Source organism: Actinia tenebrosa, unplaced genomic scaffold (assembly GCF_029948245.1).
Source record: "Actinia tenebrosa isolate PJP-AT-01 unplaced genomic scaffold, QUT_ActTen_1.0 PGA_scaffold8__29_contigs__length_14323225, whole genome shotgun sequence".
Lineage (NCBI taxonomy): Eukaryota > Metazoa > Cnidaria > Anthozoa > Actiniaria > Actiniidae > Actinia > Actinia tenebrosa.
In genome coordinates, this window is record NW_028292585.1 from 11234546 (window position 1) to 11256373 (window position 21828).

The 21828-nt window shown below is 36.1% G+C and overlaps 3 protein-coding genes across 4 annotated transcripts; all 3 read left to right on the forward strand.

Moving 5' to 3' along the window:
- The first annotated feature begins 949 nt into the window (after window positions 1–949).
- Window positions 950–4892, forward strand: LOC116305613 (uncharacterized). Its single transcript, XM_031715559.1, has 2 exons — window positions 950–2410; window positions 3325–4892. The coding sequence occupies exons 1-2, from the start codon at window positions 1082–1084 to the stop codon at window positions 4024–4026; spliced, it is 2031 nt and encodes a 676-aa protein (XP_031571419.1). The 5' UTR covers window positions 950–1081; the 3' UTR covers window positions 4027–4892.
- A 1170-nt stretch (window positions 4893–6062) lies between these two features.
- On the forward strand, window positions 6063–12613 carry LOC148905163 (uncharacterized). Of its 2 annotated transcripts, XM_089024399.1 has the most exons (5): window positions 6065–6411; window positions 8362–8410; window positions 8488–8589; window positions 8985–9050; window positions 10678–12613. In XM_089024399.1, exons 1-5 carry the CDS (start codon window positions 6227–6229, stop codon window positions 11203–11205), a joined length of 930 nt encoding a protein of 309 aa, XP_088880525.1. In that variant the 5' UTR covers window positions 6065–6226; the 3' UTR covers window positions 11206–12613. The 2 variants fall into 2 exon arrangements, with proteins under 2 accessions (XP_088880526.1, XP_088880525.1); XM_089024400.1 differs by lacking the exon at window positions 8985–9050 and having other exon boundaries at window positions 6063–6411.
- Window positions 12614–13997: 1384 nt separating this feature from the next.
- LOC116305601 (TNF receptor-associated factor 5) lies at window positions 13998–21828 on the forward strand. Its single transcript, XM_031715548.2, has 7 exons — window positions 13998–14258; window positions 14789–14840; window positions 16072–16176; window positions 18734–18892; window positions 19141–19215; window positions 19927–20004; window positions 20629–21828. The coding sequence occupies exons 1-7, from the start codon at window positions 14113–14115 to the stop codon at window positions 21532–21534; spliced, it is 1521 nt and encodes a 506-aa protein (XP_031571408.2). The 5' UTR covers window positions 13998–14112; the 3' UTR covers window positions 21535–21828.

Genomic DNA, 21828 nt, shown 5'->3' on the forward strand with positions numbered 1-21828 from the left:
GCTAAAATATAATATGCGACAATATCAAAACTCTGATAATGTTTTAATGTTTTAATTTTTTAATGTTTTAATGTTGTTTTTTTTTTTTGTTTTAAGGTTTCTCACTGAGAAGTCATGCTATAAACAAATGTATTTTTACGTTTAACCAGAAAAAGGTCTAGAAATTCAGTCATTTAGGCTTGTGGAAGGGCCGCAATGAAACTGGGGTGAAAAACAGGGGATGCTTTCGCCTACCTAACTGGAGGGGGGATGGGGGGGGGGGGGGGGGGGGGCTAATCCCATTTCCTAGCCCCTCAGTTTGACCAAATCCCGATAAGTCCCAGTTTATGTTTTGCTCACACATCTCAATCCTATTCCTATTTTCGATTTTTTGTTTGTTTGTTTGTTTTGTGAATCCGATTCCCAGTGCATAAAATCCCATTTTCCCAGCCCAAAAAAGGCGAATCCAAGCTCCCCTCTTACCACTTCAGGACCCTCATCTCAGCAGTGTGTTCGAGAGCAGTATAGATGGACTCCCATCCCAAGCTCTAAACGTATCATACTCACACTTTTAAAAAAAATCAATAAAGGTAATTGAACTGAGTGTAGTACGCAATTTGGAGCGAAACAGAACGAAGTTTAATTTTCACTTAACACTAAATACAAAATTTAATTGAAATGCAATTAGTCATAAATCTTATGCTTTCTTTCAAATGTACTAAAAACAGTGCGAATTAAAAAAACTCAAAAGATTGCAATTAGTGATTAAATGGCACTGCTGCACTGAAATAGATCTTATAAAATAAGATATAAATTGAATAGTATAATTCTTAAGATCTTTTGCATCTATTTAATAATTTTTTAGTAATCTTTATTCATGTCACGCCCTGCTGTCACGCATCACACAATTTCTTATACATTTATCCGCTGTACTAAAGAGCTGCAGCCTCAGTTCAATCAAAAGAAAGACGATGTTTGGTGGATTTTCTTTGATCTCTTCATCTCCTTTTCATCTACATTTTTTACAACAGAGAGTCGTTATTATAAATTATTATTACGAAATGGCGAAATCAGGATAATCAGAGCTCAATTATACGATAGAATGGATGTTCTAGAAGGCTTACGTCGTTCTTCTAAAGGTCAGCTTCGATATGATGTTAACTGGAGATCAACTCAACTACAAGAATGTTCTTCTCCGAAAATTTCTTGTAAATACTTGAATGTCATACGAGCACTGGAGGATTCAGAAACAAATGACAATATGTGTAAAGATAGAAGGCTGGAAGATTATGAGTATGAAACAAAAGAAGTCAGGAGCGTTGATGAGAGAAAGAACTTGTTAATTGCAAGGAGTGCAGCACATGGTCCTGGATATTACGATTCTACTCATGTTAGTATTCATAGCTACGAGAAGGAAAAGAAACAAGAAGCCCAACAGAGGGTTGAAGAACGAAAATCTCTCTTTGAGATGCATTCTGAGCACCTAATGAAAGAAAAAAAGAGAGCTTTGCTGGCTAATATTGAAGAGAAGCACAACAAAATTCTGGAGGGAATTCAAAGCTTACAACTAGAATTAAAAAACAAGGAGCTTGAAGTTTTGAAATCTCAAAAAGATCTTGAACTTAATCACAAGAAATCAGCAATTAGAGCATCTGAAAAAGTGCGGCATGTCGAAGAAATGAAGCAAAAACTAATTGAAGAAGAAGAAAGAAACAAGAGAGAAATGTCCTCTCTACGTAGCTGTTGTGAACAAGTCCAAGACATTTACAAGGAATTAGTAACCGTTGTTAAAACTTGTCAATATCAGGATCATCTGCCTTCAAACACAGCCACTATCACAGATGAGGCACAAAAAGTTCTGAGCTTGTCTATCAACACTTTTTCTGACTCTAATGCACTAGGCAAAGCAGTTGACGGTGCTCTTCAACACTTACCTGAATACTTGGATATTATGAAAGCATTACTATCTAAAGCAAAAAAAGCTGCTAGTGAAGCTGAGTCAAAGGCTAAGAAGGAACTAGCAGAGAAAGAAGCCAAAAGAAAAGAGGAAGAAGAGAAAAGGAAAAAAGAAGAGGCAAAAAAAGAAGAGGAAAAGATAAAGTTGCAAGAGAGTTCAGCAAAGAGTGCGGCTGTACCACAACATCTCTCCAACTGCATATCAAGTACTTCATTCAAGGTATATACCAAACTAGAAAATCTTTTAGAGAAAACTGAAAAGTCCTTTGAAGTGCTATCAACAAGCAAAGACCAGTCAGTAAAGAAAGTAAAGTTAGACCTTCAGCGTGCTGTAACTACTCCAATCAACACCATATCTGACCGATCACCAGTACACTTGATGGAAAAGATTACGAAGTTATCAAACCTTCTTCATGGACAACAAATTGAACTCTCAGGGAAGCCATTCTCCACTTCTGTTCACCCATGTGCTCCGGTAAGTAGTTTTTTGCTTTACTAGTATTAAATAATATTGGTATCAGTTTGAATAAACCAGTATGAGTGTGTGTGTTGACCATTTAATGAAAAAATCCAAATATAGCTGGGTTGGTGACTTTAAAAAAATGTTGCCAAGTGTGTAACAAACAGTTGTGTATGTACATTTGTTTTGGTATCAATAAGGACAAAACAACTGGTGGGGTGAAAATTTAGCAGTATTTGAGTATCCAAATCCTGATGTTGGTTGATATTATTGATGTTGTCCTGGTGAAAATTTAGCAGTATTACAGTTTGAGTATCCAAATCCTGATGTTAGTTGATGTTATTGATGTTGTCCTGGTGAAAATTTAGCAGTATTACAGTTTGAGTATCCAAATCCTGATGTTGGTTGATGTTATTGATGTTGTCCTGGTGAAAATTTAGCAGTATTACAGTTTGAGTATCCAAATCCTGATGTTGGTTGATGTTATTGATGTTGTCCTGGTGAAAATTTAGCAGTATTACAGTTTGAGTATCCAAATCCTGATGTTGGTTGATGTTATTGATGTTGTCCTGGTGAAAATTTAGCAGTATTACAGTTTTAGTATCCAAATCCTGATGTTAGCTGATGTTATTGATGTTGTCCTGGTGAAAATTTAGCAGTATTACAGTTTGAGTATCCAAATCCTGATGTTGGTTGATATTATTAATGTTGTCCTGGTGAAAATTTAGCAGTATTACAGTTTGAGTATCCAAATCCTGATGTTGGTTGATATTATTGGTGTTGTCCTGGTAAAAATTTAGCAGTATTACAGTTTGAGTATCCAAATCCTGATGTTGGTTGATATTATTGGTGTTGTCCTGGTGAAAATTTAGCAGTATTACAGTTTGAGTATCCAAATCCTGATGTTTATGTTACTTGTTTTATTAAAGGTATATTGTTCTAACTTGGTTGCCAAGAAGATAGTACAACAAGGATCTCAACAGGTTTCCTCCAATCACAATGCAGCATTCCCAATAGCTACTGTTGCAATAGGGATTTGGTCTGCTTTTCCTGATGTCGGAGATCTTATTTTAGCTCATTTTTACAAGCAATGCCCTTTTCTTGTTCCACTTTACATTCCACAAGCCGAGGGAATGTCTGATGCTGATTACTTTCAAAGTCTTGGGTATGTTTGTCAAGATGGTGAAATTGAGCCACGTGATAAATACTTGAAGCGCATATCAGGAACTATAAGACTGTATGCAGCCATTGTTTCATCCTTGCCTCCAAAGGGATCATCTCCAAACCATCCCCATGGTATTGCTTATGGGTGGATGTGGCTGGCAAGAATTCTTAACCTCCCTCCTAAAGCAGACTACACTGCTACAGCAATCTTTGAATTCCTTGATGTAGCTGGACATGCTCTATTGAAACAGTATCGCATTCAGTTCTGGAAGCTTGTTCTTGTCCTCATAAGAGAATTATTGCCAAAAATTGAGCAAATAACTGCACCTTCACAAAGTGGACCTGTCGTAAGACTGAAAAGCTTTCTAGAAAAAGCTTATCGATCAAGATCAATGCAAATTCCTGAAGGTTACCTCAGCCCAGACTGGTGGTTTTCATCAGGGGTTTCAGGGATTTATGGGACCTAGTTATCATAGCTTTTAATATGTAATTCAAGTAGAATTTGAATTATAAGAAAAGGTGTTTCTCCTGAGATTCAAATAACGACTTCTTACTGTTTGCTCTTTCTCAACTGAAATTGCTTGAAGCCCCAAATTTAGTTTAGAACTTAATTATAAAGGGTTTATGAGTTTGATATATGACCAATTGATGCTTTCAAAACTGTAGAACACCAAGGGAGGCTTAGAAAGGGAAATATTTTAAAGAAAACTAGCATTTAAGAAAAAAAAATTTGATTCTAGCTTTATTCAAATTTAGCAAATATCTTACACTGTAGGTCACTAGATCTGTGGATTGTTCAATGAGTATATTTTAAAACTAGCACTACAGCTATATGAAAAAGGGGTTTGTTCATCTACTGAATGAAAATTTTAAATGAAAAAAAAAACATGCTAATGTTATAAACCTATAACATTCCTTTATTCCTCCCTTCTTTACAAAAAGATAACGGTAGACACCTTTAGCTTGGGCATTTGTTTTGCCCATTTCAAACCATTTCCATCCAAAGAAAGGAATGATACTCAAAGGTCTATTAAGCTGAACTTAGTTCCAGCAATGAACAAAACACAAAAATGTAGATAAAGGACATTCTTGAGCTTTCAAAAAATGCAATTTACCTTAATATTCAAAACTTATTTTTACATGTACAACACCAGAAAAGACCCAAAGCTAACTATAAAAATTTTTGATTGCCTAGTTGGACCAATCCTGCTTTATCGTGGTGAAATCTGGGGCATAGATGATAAAGGGACATTAAAAAAAGACCCTATTGAAGCAGTCCATGTCAAATTTTGCAAGATGCTCCTACTAGTAAATAAAAAGACAAGTAATAATGCCTGTAGAAGTGAACTTGGTAGATTTTCATTAAGAACTAGCGCGAAACTACGAAGCTTTAGCTTCTGGTTAAAGATAATCCACTCGGAGAAAAAAACAAACTAGCTTACAAATCATTTGAGGAAATCAAGAATAATGACAACAAGACATACTGGAATAAAAAAAATTAAAAGCACCCTTTACCTTTTTGGCCTAGGTGATATGTGGGAAAAACAAAGTGATTCTGATCGCAATCCTAAAACTATCAAAAGTTTGTGGATTTTTCAGGCTGAGTAAGTCAGGTCACCAATATCAATCATAGATTTAGTCTAACTAAGCTAAGAATTAGTATTCATCAATTAGATATCGAGAAGGGTCGTTATGCCAGACCCTACAAAAAAAGATGAAGATAGAATATGTCCAATCTGTAAAATGAGAAACTGAAGATGAATAAGCACACTTCTTATCAAAATGCACATTATATGAAGAAAAAAAAGTGGGATTTGAATAAAATGCAACACGACGATCTTTTCCTCTTTCTGATGAATCCACCTGACATAAAAAATACCCAGAAAATTATTGCTAAATTCATATAAAACATTACGAATCTACCAAAAGAAAATATTAACGATAGACAATAATCAAATGAAAAAACCATGCAAATAATCAGTGTACAAATATTATCTCATGTATATTATTTGGGTGACCGTTAATGTACGTTAGCGTGCAAGATGCCAAATAAAACTTACTTCCCTACTTACTGAGTGACTGACTGTTGCACCAGCCCCCCTATTAATAATGACAGGTCCCTAACGTAGACAAGAAATGCGCAACAAAAGGTATGGAAGTGAATGACCTACAAAGCATATATTTTGGGTCTGTAGACTAAAAATGTGAGTACACTTTCAGGTAGAATCCCGGCATGCACTATTAGAACCGCTTCTCGGCGGTCCCTGATCCCACCCTACCCTAAAGCTTTGCGAGGCTCTAGGATGTATTTTTCTGGGTAACTCCCGAGCTCTATATTTCATCTATTGACGCCACTCAGGCCCTTTAAGCTAGCCGATCACAGGTAATGGAAAGCGTATACTGTATGATAAGTGAACAAGGTCATATGAATTTCTGCGGTCTTCGTCACAAACAACACCATATAAGGTGAAACGAGCAATATACTGGATCTAGTCTGCGTCATGTTGGCTTTCTGTGAAAAGGTCTTCACGGAAGCGTCTGATTCTTGAAAGAATGAGACAGAAGGCTTGGTAACGAGAGTCAGTCCACCAGCGTTTGCAACCCCATCCAGTGTATATATTTTTATTACCTCAATATATATATATATATATATATATATTATAAATAATGGCTTCTTCCAGTAACAAACCGGCTGTCGGTAATTTTATGCCATCGGGATACGATTATGAGTTTGTCGACAAAGTACCTGAGGAATATGTATGTAATATCTGCTTCTTTGCAATGTGGAAGCCCGTACAGACCAAGTGTGGTCACAGATTCTGCAAAGACTGTTTAAAAGAAGCAAACAAAAGGTTAGGAAACCATTGCATTATGTTTAAGGAAGCCTACATCTAGATGCTAAAATCTGGGTAGCTGCTGTAAGTACGTGGTGTTATCATTTATTTGAGTTGCGAGTTTGCCGAATACATGACGACACAAACAACGGCTGCTGCGCCGTACGTGAGGTTTACTAAACACGAAGATTTTCGATGACAAAATCCACAAACATCTTTTGGAAAAGGGTATTTCAGAGTTTGATTTGACTTATATACGAAAACAAGTAAACTTTAGCAGGCGTTGAAACAAAAAATAACAAGCTATGTCAGGACTGTTTGCATTGCCACGTGTGTTTTGTTTTGTTTTAGTTCGCCATTAATATTATTCGATATACTGATAAATCAATACACTATACAGTATTACCTTGATACAAGGTTTATTTTTGTTATTCATTTATTACTTTATCTCAATTATATCTTTGAACATCTCAAGGATTTTTTTGTCAATTTTGCATCAATTTATGCAGGGCTTCTGTCTTAGTAAATAATGTCTCGACTCATATTAAAAGCGGTCATGTATCGATTTATCTTAACATGTCTTTTAAGGTTAAAACCTGTTTGACGCTTATATTGTTCTAGATCTTGGATGAAAAAGAGAAGTACTCCGCACTAAACTTATCAAATATATCATTTTGAGTGTACTTTTCAAAAATATTTTGGTCAAGTTTCGTGCAAATGGATGCGTATTGAAAAAAATGCATATAATGTTTCTTTTTTTTCTTTTTTTTCTTTTTTTTTCAAAAAAGTTAGTCACCAACAAAAACCTAGAAAGCTGAGATCACTGAGGATCATATGAAGAACACGTTTCATATCAAAATATCAAATAAGTAACGTTTTTTTGATCCAAACTGCGGCTTGAGGATGCTCAGACTGAACTGAAATCGTAACGGTTGAAATATATCAAGTCTATCCATAGTTATACAAATAGTTGGTCTTAACTGATTTTTTGCTTTTAAGTTATTTGTTAGAGCCAGTACCTTTATTCTTTTAAATTATCATATTTCATGTAAATATTCACTCGTAGTTGTCATTCTAGGTACAATGAAATTATCGTCGTTAACGTTGTTATCAAGTGGTTGAAACATGTCAAATATATCTACCCATGATCCTTGCCGGTCTCAGCTTAGTAGCTTTTCAGGTGACTAACTTTTTTATTGAAATAAGTGTATACACAAAACTTACAATGTATAAATTTAACATACTGACGAGCCCAAAATTGCAAACTAGCCGCATGAGCAAAAAAAAAAACACTTTTTTACGTTGAATAAAGTGTAAGCTATAATTAAAACGTTTTACCAAAAAAGAGGGAAAATGGGGTTACCTTTCACAAGGCCTTTTTATGGAACTAAAGAAATCTGTAAATTCCAATTTTAACTCCCATTTTCGTACAACAAAAACGAAAGGATCCTTCGCTGTACCATTGCAGATGATAAATAAACAATCTCTCCCCGCCCACCCCACCCCCACTAAATATTCTTGACTGTCTAGACCAAAATGAACCAGGTATTACATAGCTACCCTCCACAACCAGGTGCAGTTATGGCCCGGGAAGAATGATCAGCTGAACCGGGTATGGTTTTTCGAGCTTCTTATCATAAACAGGGTGTGCAATTTCACTCAAGTTCCAAGTTCTTCCTGAGCTTCCTGTCATATTCAGGGATTCTACTTTCGTATTGACCGAAACTGGTTATTATGGTCGTCAAAAAACGATACACGAGATGACATGATAATTGAAACAGGAACTCAGTGCAATAAGTCATATCTTTTATCATAAACAGGGTCTACAAATTTGAGTTTTTTAATCATAAACAAGGTACCCCTTTCAGAATCCCAGCGGAACACCCCTACCCAAATTCTGGCGGAGTACCTCCCCCCCGGGAGTTATCGGCCAAACGCGTTGAAATATTTGAACTTGTTCCGAGGTAGAAAGAAGCCACAACAATGTCCAGAAGACAGACAAGAGCTACGCAAGCAGGTAAGTCGAGACGCATTATAAATAACCAAAATAGTCCTAATAACATCTTGGGTCACTTATTTGTTTTTATTTTGAAGGACGTATTTGATGATAAAGCAACAGAACGTCAGATATTGTCATTAAAGATCAAGTGTCCCAACAATGGATGTCAGTGGTTAGGCGAGTTGGGAGACTTAAAGGTTAGAAAACATTATTTTATCATTTCGCGTTTTTGTTAGTTGTTGTTGTTTGTTGTCGGGTTTTTTGGGGGGGTAGGGTGGGGAGAAGGTGTGGCGGCAGTGGAATCGCGAGATTTACTCACTGGAAGAGTAGTGAATAATTCTCGAGAGTCAAGATAAACAAGCTTGATAAGTAAAAAAAATTCTTAAGTTACGGGATTTCTTTTCATTTATATATTCATTTAAAAAACAAAGATTATTGTTTAACAATAACAAGGTATCCAACGTTGTGACACGAACCTTATGGAAGAGCCCGTCACCGAGATTATATGGACATAACTCAGTGTCATTAAAACTGTGATACTATACGTTTATATTATATAACAAATACTACTCAACATAACTTGTGTCTATAGGATCACACGTGTACCCCAACAAGCAGGAATCTCAAATGTGGAGGTCAAAAAGTAAAGACAAAAAAGGTCTGTTATTCCAGAATACACCTCGTGTTCACTAGTTATTAAAGCTATTTTGAATATGTTTTGTGATTCCTGCTAAAGCTATAACACAATTAATATTTGGCACAACTTGAATACAACTTTAACAAAGAATCTTATTCCTTCACTGATTTGAAATGGGGAAAAAAACTCATTACGTACAAGCTTGAAATGGTTAGACAAAAGTTCGTACGACGGTAACAAAAACCATGACGGGGTCGTATCCGAGAACTTGTATTGGATAATCAGGGATAGGTTCAGTCAAAGAGTGCGGCCATCTTGCCAAGGGAGATGACAGAAAATATAAAGAGTCGTATTTCATCTTTTGGTGTATTCTCTTGTGGTGAGCTGTAACTAATATCAAATGACTTCATTACTGTAACAAAGCTTTGTTTGCCCCCGCTGGACGACCAATAATGCTAATGCTTTGCGATCCAAGATGGCCGTCGTATGGTCGACTGAAGTAGTCCATTCGTACCGTGTTCGGGCCGTTTCACTGTCATACACAATTAGCTCTATCGGCAGCGTTTATATCAGTAAAAGAAATTAAAGAAAATTCTAAAACTGATATCTTTATTTCGATTCCAAATCATCTGACTGAGGAAGGTACTTTGACCCCTGTACCATGTGTCTACCAGCGTTTTGGGTGCAACGTTAAGGTAACTTTAGCAGATTTCCGGTCTATCTTACTAAAGGAATTTGTGCTGCCTTGTTTGAGCTAGAACTGATTCTTTTAAAATGATCTAACGAACTGTTTAGGTTAAACGAATAAGTTTGACGGAATAATCAAAAGGAAATACAGATAACTAGCCTCTCCATGTAAAGTAAATACAGTAAAAACCAAAACACCCATACCTTTTAAAAATAAATAATTTTAACTAGGTGTTATGAGAAACATGGAAATATATGATTGAATGGACGCAAGTACAGAAGGCCTCTTGATCAAACTGATTTTTGTCACAAATGCACACAAATATACATAAAATACTACATAAAATACTTTTTCCTGATTGGCTGTTGTTTTTTATTTATTTATTTTTTGTCTGTTTGTTTGTTTTTGTTTTATTGTTGCTGTTGTCGTGTTTTTGTTTTTTGTTGTTTTGTTTGTGTTTTTTTTGTTTTGTTTTGTTTTGTTTTTTTCTTTTTTTGCAACGATGTAGATGCAAATGTAGATGCAAATGTAGAATGTAGATTTCACCACATAAGCCGTGAGAAGATCCTCTTAGATTATGGGAATGAAAGTTCCTTGTGTTCTTAAACATATCTGTTAAGTAATTCGGAGAGCTGTTATTCAATGTTTTGTATATTAATATGGCAACATAACAAAGCATTCATCATTAGCTTCTCTCGTTAGATCAACCAACATGGCGGTACTCTAGGTTCCAGAGGTTCTATTTCGCTTCTTGTAGCGAGCATGCGCCGAAGGCGAGAGGGAGCTGACTTCCCAGCAAAGTATTTTAGCAAACACCGAAGCGAGAATAAATAACCTCTGGACCCCAGGGTATCATGGCCGTTGTTTTATTGTTATTCAAATCTCAAGGGGATTTGAGTCACATTGTTGCACACACTGACTTCATTTATTGTTAAACTTGTTAATATGCGCGTATTTTAGACACCAAGAAAAGATATGGATCAACACATATCGAGCAGCATTGGACATCATTTCAATATTACCTGTGAAAAAGTCTTGTTGCTAGAAGATCAAATCCTTCAACTCAAGAAAAGTCAAATGGAAGTGGAACAGCAATATCAAAACCTAAACGCAAACTTTCTAGAGGAAAAAGACCAAAGGGAAACCATTGCTAAAGAACTTACAAGTCTAAAGACTAATGTAGAACAGAAGTTAGTCAGGCTGGACAAAAATATTCAAACTTTAATCGGTCAAAAAGGAGAATTCTCTAAGGAAATAAAAAACTTAAAAAAGCAAATCAAGCAACAAGTCGGCGAACAAACGACAACGGGCCCAAGAACTGCCGTAAATACGGCAAAAACAAACAAAGATCTGGCTGAAAAGATTAAAAGATCTCGTTTACGAATGGAAACATCAATCGACGAGCTGAGCCGTGACTTTGATAAAAAAAATGAAAAAAACGATACACCAACTACAGCAAGAATTGGACCAAAAAGCGAGACGGATTAGGGATCAAATCAGGCAAAGAAGTAACTTTGAACATGGTGATCGGACTTTGATGCGGGTTATAAGTCGCCAACAAATGATTAGGTACTTTGAACCGGCACCAATGCACCAAATACGTAAAATGCAACAAACTAACTTGGAAAATGCCTATAGGAAAAAGGAAATTGAAGATTTTTTTTTTGTTTGTTTTGTAATCGTTTTGTATATAATTTTTATATATTTATACAATGGCAAATCTCACTAATAATAGGTAATTTATAATTGCCTACTTGAATAGCATAATGATAATGATAAGAAGAAGAAGAATGATGATGATGATGATGATAATAATGATTTAATAATAATAATAATAATAGTAATAAATAAATCAATAAAGTTAGTCAACAAAAACCTAGAAAGCTGTGATCGCTGAGAATCATGGGAAATATTTCATATCCAACAAGTAAAGCTTTTGACAAAAACTGCAGCAGTTGAGGATGCTCAGAGGAGGTTAACTTGTAACTGGTAGAAGATCTCAAGTCCATCAACAGTTATCAAGCGGTTGAACATGTAAAATGTATCTACCCATAATCCTTGTCGGTCTCAGCTGTGTAGCTTTTTAGGTGACTAACTTTATTGAAATAAGTGTATACATTAATTATTTAATTAAAAAATAAATGAAAATCCAGTACATCGTAGATATAAATTTGTTTACTAAACGATATTTCGGCAGGCCATGTCATCATTTAGTTTATCTTCATGTTGTTATGGCTGGTTTTCAATCATTCCCATGGGAGTGAAATAACGACAGACACGGCGGCCATGTCGGATGATGTAACAAAAGAATTCATTGACAATTCTTTTGCTAAATTCATCCAACATGACGACTATGACGTCATGTGCAAACGAAGAATTTCTGTATTTCACAATTTCAATTATATTATATATATCTTTGTAACAATGTAATTTCTTTATTACCTGAAAAAGGAAAATAATGCATTACTTTCCTTCTTCAGATAATAAAGAAATTACATTGGAACAAGATATATATTATAGATATTATATATTACAGATAAACTAAAAGGGACATGATAGAGAAAATAAACCCAGGAGTTAAGTTTGAAATGATATTAAAATAAGCTTCTTTAGCTTTGCGTTGGCATCATTTGTAAATTATTACTTTTATAAACTTCTGATTGTTTTGAGTAATAATGATAAGAATAGCAGAGTACAAACACTAAAAGTGTGCAACACTTTGCACTATTTTGTAGTAAATAGTGCTAATTAAACAATAGAAAACAATAGGATTAGCATAATTTAGCAGTAGTTAGTGGTATTTATGTTACACATTAATAGTGTTTGTACTCTAATAATAATGATAATAAATACAATAGGTTCTTAAAGACGCATTAAACAAAGTCTATATGCTTTATTTCACTGTACGTATTTTTTGTTCTGACTATAGCACACGAAAATGTACTAAACACACAATATGGTTCTACACTCAACCATGAGCGTTCAAGACCACATTCATAGACTGGTTTTGTAATCAGTACATTCTTTTGGGAATGATTAAAAACCAGCAATAAACCAATTCCGCTAACGCAATGTTTTACTCAATTCAAATCTACTGGGAATACTTTTTTTGTGTATGATATTTACGTATCATATCCATTTCAATGCTTCGCTGAAATGTAAATATATTGGGCAAAGTAAAGTATTCCCAGTAGATTTAAATTGGGTAAAACATTGTGTTAGCCGACTTGGTCTATACCGTATACAAATCTCCGAAAATAAGCCCCCCTGAATATACGTCCATGTATTTAGAATTCGACTTTGCTTGGCCTTAGCCTTTCTTTTATTAGGTACACTTAGGAACAATACAGTACAAATAATGTAGTAACGCATCAAGCTCAGCCTCGGCCATTTCTTTGTCAGGTCACTCAAGCATTTAGGAAAACCCCATTAACACAAAATAGCCCCCAAATAGCGCAGCGCGCAGATGACGCCATAAAAACGAAGACAAAGGCGCAACTCATATGAACGAAATTATTCTTTACTTTTACAGTAGATCTTTATTTCATTGGATTATTATTCTAACTTTGAGTAAAAATAATTACATCGGTTGTATAGCACACGACACGGTTAAACGGAATGCAATGTTTGTCTGAGTCTTGAAGCTATAAATCTTTCAGAATCTGCGCGCTGCGCTATTACAATGTACCCAGAGCCTGCGTTTCTTCTGGCCTGCGGCGAAGAACGAGGTCTCAGGCATAATTTTTGGCGCATGAGCAATTTTCAGGAAGTGAAATATAAACAATTAAAGTAAAAAATCAAGGTAAAAATTAGAAATTGGGAAAAAAAATTTTCTTTTTTGGAAAGTTTTTGAACGCATGCGTCCTTATACCGAAAGTCCAATAAACCCTGTTATCAAAAATACCCTCGTTCTTCGCCGCAGCCCAGAAGAAACGCAAGCTCTGGGTACGAGATTGGCGCTATTATTGAAATGTGAAAATTCAACGAAAATATTTTTGGCATAGCGTGAACAAAAATCTTTGCTGAAGAATCAAATTTGAACAATTTCATTTGAGAATGGCTTATAGGTGAGTTGAATTTTCCCTGAGTTTTGAGTTTTTAAATCTCACCAATCTCGTGCCCAGAGCCCACGTTCCTCATGGTCAGCACCGAGATGCTGACCATGAGGAACTTGGGCTCTGGGTACGAGATTGAAATCTCACCAACTCGTAACAGATGACGACATAGCCTACTCACTCTACGTTTTGGGCTACCTGTGCCGACTATTCCTGACATTTCCGGTTCTGCTTTGCCAAATGAGCTACGACGGTTCAGTAAGTTTCGATTCGACACAAAATCGAAAGGAAAGACTTTCTTTAAAAAGAGTATAGTTTTACAAGCAAATAATTATCGGATATGGCTACAGGATACAGTTATGAGTTTGTCTCCAAGGTATGTGACGAGTATATTTGCAGAATCTGCGAGCTACCGATGCGGAAGCCTGTACAGACCAAGTGTGGACATCGATTCTGCCAAGAATGTTTGCTAGAAGCAAACAAGAGGTAAATACAATTTTGATATAGCCATAATAGATATATTTTTAGTTACTATATTATTTAAATTTGTTTCACTCAGTTCACTTAATAAAAATCCCTAGGAAACATTGCGTCATCAAACATAGAATACTATCGCTCTAATCCGTTTTGGGCTCCCTTTGGTGAGGATCACGTTGCTCACTTGGACTCGACACAGGCAGCCCAAACAGGATTTTTGGGACTTTAAGTAGAGATATTAAATGAAAAAATGGCATAAAATTTCCTTAGGTCTTTGTTTTGTACCTTTATCTCCTAGTGATGTTTCAGCCTTTTAGTGGCTTCCAGAGATAGAAGCGTAAGTCACAAGAAATAGAACCACCTATGATTCGAATAATATTTGATGAACCACCCTTGAATACAAACCAACAACAACAATACTTTATGGCCAAAGGGTATCATGGGAGTGCAAGTTAATGAAAATATCCATAGGTAATATGAACGAATGATATCATGAGTCGAAATTCTAATCGGTTTTCTCTTTTTTCACTTTCGATTAGAAAAAAGGTCCCAGAATGTCCCATGGACAGACAGCCACTCGATATGAAAAAGGTATAGACTGTATGAAACTATTCATTACCTTTGATATGGAAAACGGTTCAACAATGTCTAATTGACGCACAGCCACTCATGATTGGCTAATCTAATCAACTTTGCTAGTTTTATTTTGATCGGTAATAAAAATTCATACGTAATTTGTTTTCATGTAGCCAAAAACTGAAAAACTCAATGTTTTATTTTATTTTGTGATTTAGCAAATTAGAAACAATGAAGTAAAAATACTCAACTTTATCGAACGTCTAACTAACTCAAACATCAAAACTAAAAGCACACACAAACCCTCGAATCAAAAGAGGTACCCACCAAACTGTATTCACATGTGATACCGAGTCTAGGATCATGCAGGGACAAAACGTACTACCACTACACCACCCTTACAATCATGCAGAGATAAATGTACTACCACTACACTACCCTTACAATCATGCAGAGATAAATGTACTACCACTACACTACCCTTACAATCATGCAGAGATAAACGTACTACCACTACACCACCCTTACAATCATGCAGAGAAAAATGTACTACCACTACACCACCCTTACAACCATGCAGGGACAAATGTACTACCACTACACCACCCTTACAATAATGCAGAGATAAATGTACTACCACTACACCACCCTTACAACCATGCAGGGACAAATGTACTACCACTACACCACCCTTACAATCATGCTGGGACAAATGTATTACCACTACACCTCCCTTACCATCATGCAGAGACAAATGTACTACCACTACACCACCCTTAAAATAATCCAGATAAAAATGTACTACTACTACACCACCCTTACAATCATGCAGGGACAAATGTACTACCACTACACCACCCTTACAACCATGCGGGGACAAATGTACTACTACTACTACACCTCCCTTACAATCATGCAGGGACAAATGTACGACTACTACACCACCCTTACAATCATGCAGGGACAAATGTACTACCACTACACCACCCTTACAATCATGCAGGGACAAATGTACTACCACTACACCACCCTAATAATCAAGCAGGGACAAATGTACTACCACTACATCGCCCTTATAATCATGCAGGGACAAATGTACTACCACTACACCACCCTTACAATCAAGCAGGGACAAATGTACTACATACCACTGCACCTCCCTTGCAATCATGCATAAACAAATCTACCGCTACAACACCCTTTATTCCCAGCATTAAACAAATCATTTAGTATATTTTATTGAAAGGAAAAACCATTTGATGATAAAGCTATAGAACGTTCCATTTTGTCCTCAATCATCAAGTGTCCTAATTTGAGGTGCGATTGGCAAGGAGATCTAAGAAACCTTGAGGTAAGTTAAGACATTAAATTACTTAACTTAAATTCTGCATCAATATATAGCCAAATTAAAAACCAAATATTCTTCTGCTCTCTGTTTTTCCACTATGATATTCAGTGAAATATATATATAGGCTGATTTAAAATATCGCTTAACTAAATTATAAGATCGTCAAAAAATAGCAATAAATGTTTAATTTACACACTTGTTAAATGCCCTAAGATAAAAAATCGCTTCGACCAAGAAATAATGGTAACTGAACAGAAAGAAATGCAATTTGGCTTGAAATTAAAGTGGCTCGATGGGGTTTTCTTGGTGCGCTACCTTTCAACTACAAATCGCAAATGCGCGAACGCAAACAAATCATTGGGAAACAATTTTCTAGAGGTTTTAAGGGAAGATAAAATTTTCAAATGAGCATTTTTTTATACAAATCGGAATTAATATAAAACTGCTGTAAGTATTAATGCGTTTTCTTTACTTCTGAGTCTCTTGAATTTTTTAGCTAAATTTCTAAATCGCTCTTGAGATCTTGGAGGATGAGTACTTTGCTCAAGGTTCAGAAAATTTGAAGAAAATCCGTGGGAGCTTTTTCGAGAAATTTGAAGATTTAAGGCATAGAAATTTAATATTTTGTTATAATGACTAATATGTGCGTAATTTCAAAACTAGTCTATGAATTTTTTTCTAAATTTCTCTACGTTTACTTCAACTATATGTAGGCAGCATGTTGTCAAAGTTTCATTTTCATCGAAAGATTTTAAGTATTTCAATCTCGAGCTTTAAATGAGGACAGCTTCGGCGGTAACATTGCTTAGCCCTTGCTTAGTTGATTATTCATCGCTATTGTCATTTTTCAATTCCAGTGTGCTGCGGGATGCGCCAAAAAAAAACCATTGAACCACCTTAATGGATTGATTACAAAGTTACCGCATAGCGGGAACTTGTAAATTACAAGTTTTATCTCAAACTAAAACTGCTCGACAAAAAGTTTGATTTAGCAAAGTTTAGTACCGACCCGCGCGACCAGAGCACCATACTTAAGGTGGCTCGATTGCGTTTTGTTTGTGGCGTACCTTCGAAGTTTGAGCGGGAAATGCGTCGCTGCCAATAAGTTAAAATCAAATAAATTATCATGACATGTCTAGAGATAGATTCAAGTTATATATGACATACAAGTGATATCACGATCAGAGCTACCAAAGTGACGTCATTTCACTTTTTTACATTTCACTTTTTATACATTCCATTTTCGGCAAAAAAAAAGACGTTTGAGTTAACGAAGTTTCGACGATTTGTATGGAAGCGTTTGGAAAGCGATCAATTAGTCCATGCGAGCGAAACCTTTCCTTTCTGGACTTGGGAAAAGCTTTTTTGGTCTCGTAATGTTGTGTTTCAATTCCACTAGTCCTTCTTAGAAATAGAAAGAAATCGCTTTATTCGATTTCGAGAAATATAATTTCAAGCCTAGTTGTGCCTTCTTGTGTTGGTCTCTTGTCAGAAATTACACTTGTCTTTACAAAAGTTTCAAGTTGATTAAAATTAATATCGGAAGAGCCTCAAATAATAATCTCAACTCCGTAAACATTTGTATCCCAATTCTAAATATGACAGCTGCTTCCTTCGTTTGCATTTAGTTTCTTTCGTTACGCAGAACATTGTCCAGAATATTTCCAAAGTTGTACATTCTAATAGGCCAAATGCAAAACTTGCACCGATGTGAGGCTTAATTCGTAAACAAAGGGATCTGGCATGATTCGTGACTTTAAATTGCTTTGAATTACGCCAGATCCCTTTGTTCACAACTTAAGCCTTACATCGGTGCAAGTTTTGCATTTGGTCTATACCTCATGCATTACATACAATGCCTGATCTCTTTCCGAAACCTTTCCGTATGATAATATTATTGAAATTGAAATTTTATTTAGCTATCTCGTGAATAACAAAGGACTTAGAGAAAACCTTTTTGTCGCACAAATATAGTAGTGTAGGTTGTTAGAGTTGCTGTGGAAAGAAATAAAGCGGGTTTTGCAAGAACTTCTCGTTTCCTTCTTCTCGAGGATGGGGTGCTTGGACTTTTAGAGAACTTAAGCTTTTCAAAATCTGCGACGGCGACGCCAACCGGAAGTGTATATAATTTCTCTTTGGGGTTCTTTTCATTGGAGATTTCACTCACCTAAAGTGAAGTTATTTACACTTAGCCGTCGAAGATTTTGAAAAGCTTAAAAGGTCGCTATTATGGATGAGGAGGTAACACGGTTACCAGTCACAGGGCCCTCTACCAAGCACCCTTGGTCAAGTGGATGATACTTTCTTTTTTGGGCGTGGTCCATAGTAACGTGCTCTCATTCTAGTACCTAGCCCAAACTAATTAGTTGATGAGTTTTAAATGGGGTTAAACGTAGTTAATACCAAGACAATGGTTGTTGGTCGGCGGTCCACACCGCTGAAGAAATTGCTTTTATGCAAAATTCAATCATGAGAGGTGTTTAGGAAACAGGCAATAGTGGATTATTAAGCATTTTTCCATAAAATCAGCTGTTATTTATTTATTTATTTACTGATTTAGGACCACAAGCTCAAGTGTGACTACGAGATAAAAAAGTGCAAGTACTGTGACGTCAAGAAGTCTGTGAAAGAGATCGAAGTCCACATCCGGGAAGAGTGTGAATGGAGAGATGTGCCGTGTCCACAGTGTAAGAAAATCATTGTATCAAGGGATATGGAGGTAACGTATATTAGTAGACAACAACCATTACGAATACGAACAACTGCACGAAAGAATACAATACTTAGTGTGCGTCCATTGAGTTATGAATACACGGGGGAGGCTGCTAAGGATGAGAGAAGCGAGAGGAAGCGAAAAGAGATGCGCGAGGCGAAGCGGTTTCAAGCTAATCAGGCAATCAGAACGCGCGTTGAAACTGAAACGAACGCAATATACGCTAAGATTACATACTGTTTTTCTCTTTTAAGAAACACAATGAATTTTGCCGAGAGTATCCAGTGGAATGCCCAAACCAATGCGGGCAAAAGATAAGTCGTAGAAAGGTAGGTTCTGAAAAAATAAATTATCGAGGAACTCAAGCTTTATTCATTATGATAATATTAAGTCAGTAATACTGCATGTTATCACCTCGGGATCCATTGCTTCAAGAGGGACGTTTAACCACTAACATTCTTATAAACCCGTGAAACAAAAACTAACATCTTTCTCACATAACCACTCTCCGATTCGAGCTAAAATCCCCTCACTGAATGATTTATAAAGAAGCTAGTCCTAATACTCTCTCATCACTACTCATAAGGCAAAGTCCTTCATATAAATATTATCAACCTTTGTTCTAACGCCGCAATCAGAATGACTCTAGACAATACTAGAGACTATTCAAGACCCTAGCACTTATGGGACCTATAGAGTAATACTTGCGCATGCGACCATCACATTTTAACTCCCTTATTTAGGGAATGAACGAAATGAGTTCTTGGCATTTCTGAGCTATCGCTAATTATACGCATGCAACAAAGAAATTTCATGTCCACAATTCTTTAGAGTACATTATAATATTGATTTCTTGAAAGAAATATTCTAATTCACTTCTTTCTAGGTTAACCAAAGTGAACTTTTTTTTCTTTTTCACTCTTGGCAGCATCCACGTCCATGAAAATACCTGTTTTAGTTTATCTCTCTCTTTTTCGTTTTCTCTCTTGAATACATAAATTAAAACATTTAAAAAAAAACTGTGTCTTCATTAATTTTAGGCAGATGATCACATCGTTCATCACTGTCCTATGTCGGTTGTTTCTTGCACCTATAGGGAGTTAGGATGTGATTTCGAGGTGAGTCAATTTCCTTTCTGGTTGAGTATGAGATAAAGGAATGATAAAAGTAAAATAAAATAAAATAAAGGCTTTGCAGGGAATCATCTATACACCCAACTACCCATCCTTTACTCATTCATACAATCATGACCGATGATCCATTTGACATCTAATCAATCCGTCCAATCGAGACCCAGCCCAACAACTCTTCAACCCCATCCGGTTATCCATCGATTCATTCATTTATTCATTCATTCATTCATTCATTCATTCATTCATTCATTCATTCATTCATTCATACATTCATTTCTTCCTTCCTTCCTTTCTTCCTTCCTTCCTTCCTTCCTTTCTTCCTTCCTTCCTTTCTTCCTTCCTTCCTTCCTTCCATTCTTTCTTTGTTCCTTCCTTCCTTCCTTCCTTTCTTCCCTCCTTCCTTCCTTCCTTTCTTTCTCTCTTTCCTTCTTTCTTTCTTTCTTTCTTCGTTCGTTCGTTCGTTCGTTCATTTCTTCCTTCCATTCTTTCTTTGTTCCTTCCTTCCTTCCTTCCTTCCTTCCTTCCTTCCTTCCTTCTTTCATGCGTTCATTTGTTCGTTCGTTCATTTGTTAGTCCTTTCGTTCGTTAATTCATTCATTCATTCTCTAGTGCCAAAGAGAAAATCTGAAGAAACACCTTAAAACCGACGCCCAAGAACATCTATCACTAGTATTTGGACACACGACAGAATTTCAAAAAGATGCGAAACGACGCTTGCACCTTATTGAACAATTTCAAAAAGAGGCGAAACGACGCTTGCACTCTATTGAACAAGACTCTAGAAACCTAAAGGAGGAACTCCAAAAAATAAATCGAAATTTAGAAAAAAAGAGGAGGAAATACGATATTTTGACTTCTGATTTACAAGATACCGAAAAGCAGACACAGCTGCTGATTGAAAATACCATAAAAATTAAGTCAGGTGTTAAACACGAAAGGAAACAGGTCTGGCGGTTTTTGGTATCCATAGTGATTGGGATGATAGCAATTCTCGCCTTTACATCGCGTCAAATTGCAGGAACTTGGCAAGAGTCTATCGTGCTTAAAGATGAAATAACACATTTGAAGGGGAAACTAGGAAGCAAAGTTATTTGGATAGTAAATGAGGAAGGGCCTTCTGTAAAAGATTTTTATACAGACAAGTACGGTTACAAACTGCGGGTATCGGCTAATCTACTACCAAGAATAAGTATACTTCAAGAGGAAAACTTGTTTTTATTTTCTGTGACTCTACTTCGTGGGGATTATGATGCCATGTTGACGTGGCCCTTTAGCAAGAGAATTAAAGTCACGCTCTTGGACCAGAATGAAAATCCCAGTGACAGAAAAAATGTTGAAGTGGTGATTGAACCAAATGAATATCAAACATCCGAAAACTTAAAGAGACCAACTGCTTCTTCAAGTAACTACTTCGTTTCCAAAAGGATCGTCTTGGAGGAACAGCTTAATGCAAGAAATTACTTTTTTGAAGGTTCCTTATTTCTTTTGATAGAGACTGAGAATGAAGTGATCTAGTATTGCAGTGACATTAGACATCCAGGCACTCAGGAACAGTTATGTAGTGAGGAGCCTTGAATCAAAACACGAAACTTATGGCGGCGTCCACTACACTTGATGTTGGAAGGAGGTGCATGGTTTGTCAAATAGATTGGTGTTATTGGATGATGAGAAAAACGCATAAGACTAGGAGAAAAACCGTTGCAGCAGTTTCCACTGATTATGAATTATACATGTTCCAAAAACCCAGAATACCTGTATGTCAGTATTGAGGGTACTACGAGAATTAAAAGGTATTTTCTCTTAAATTTT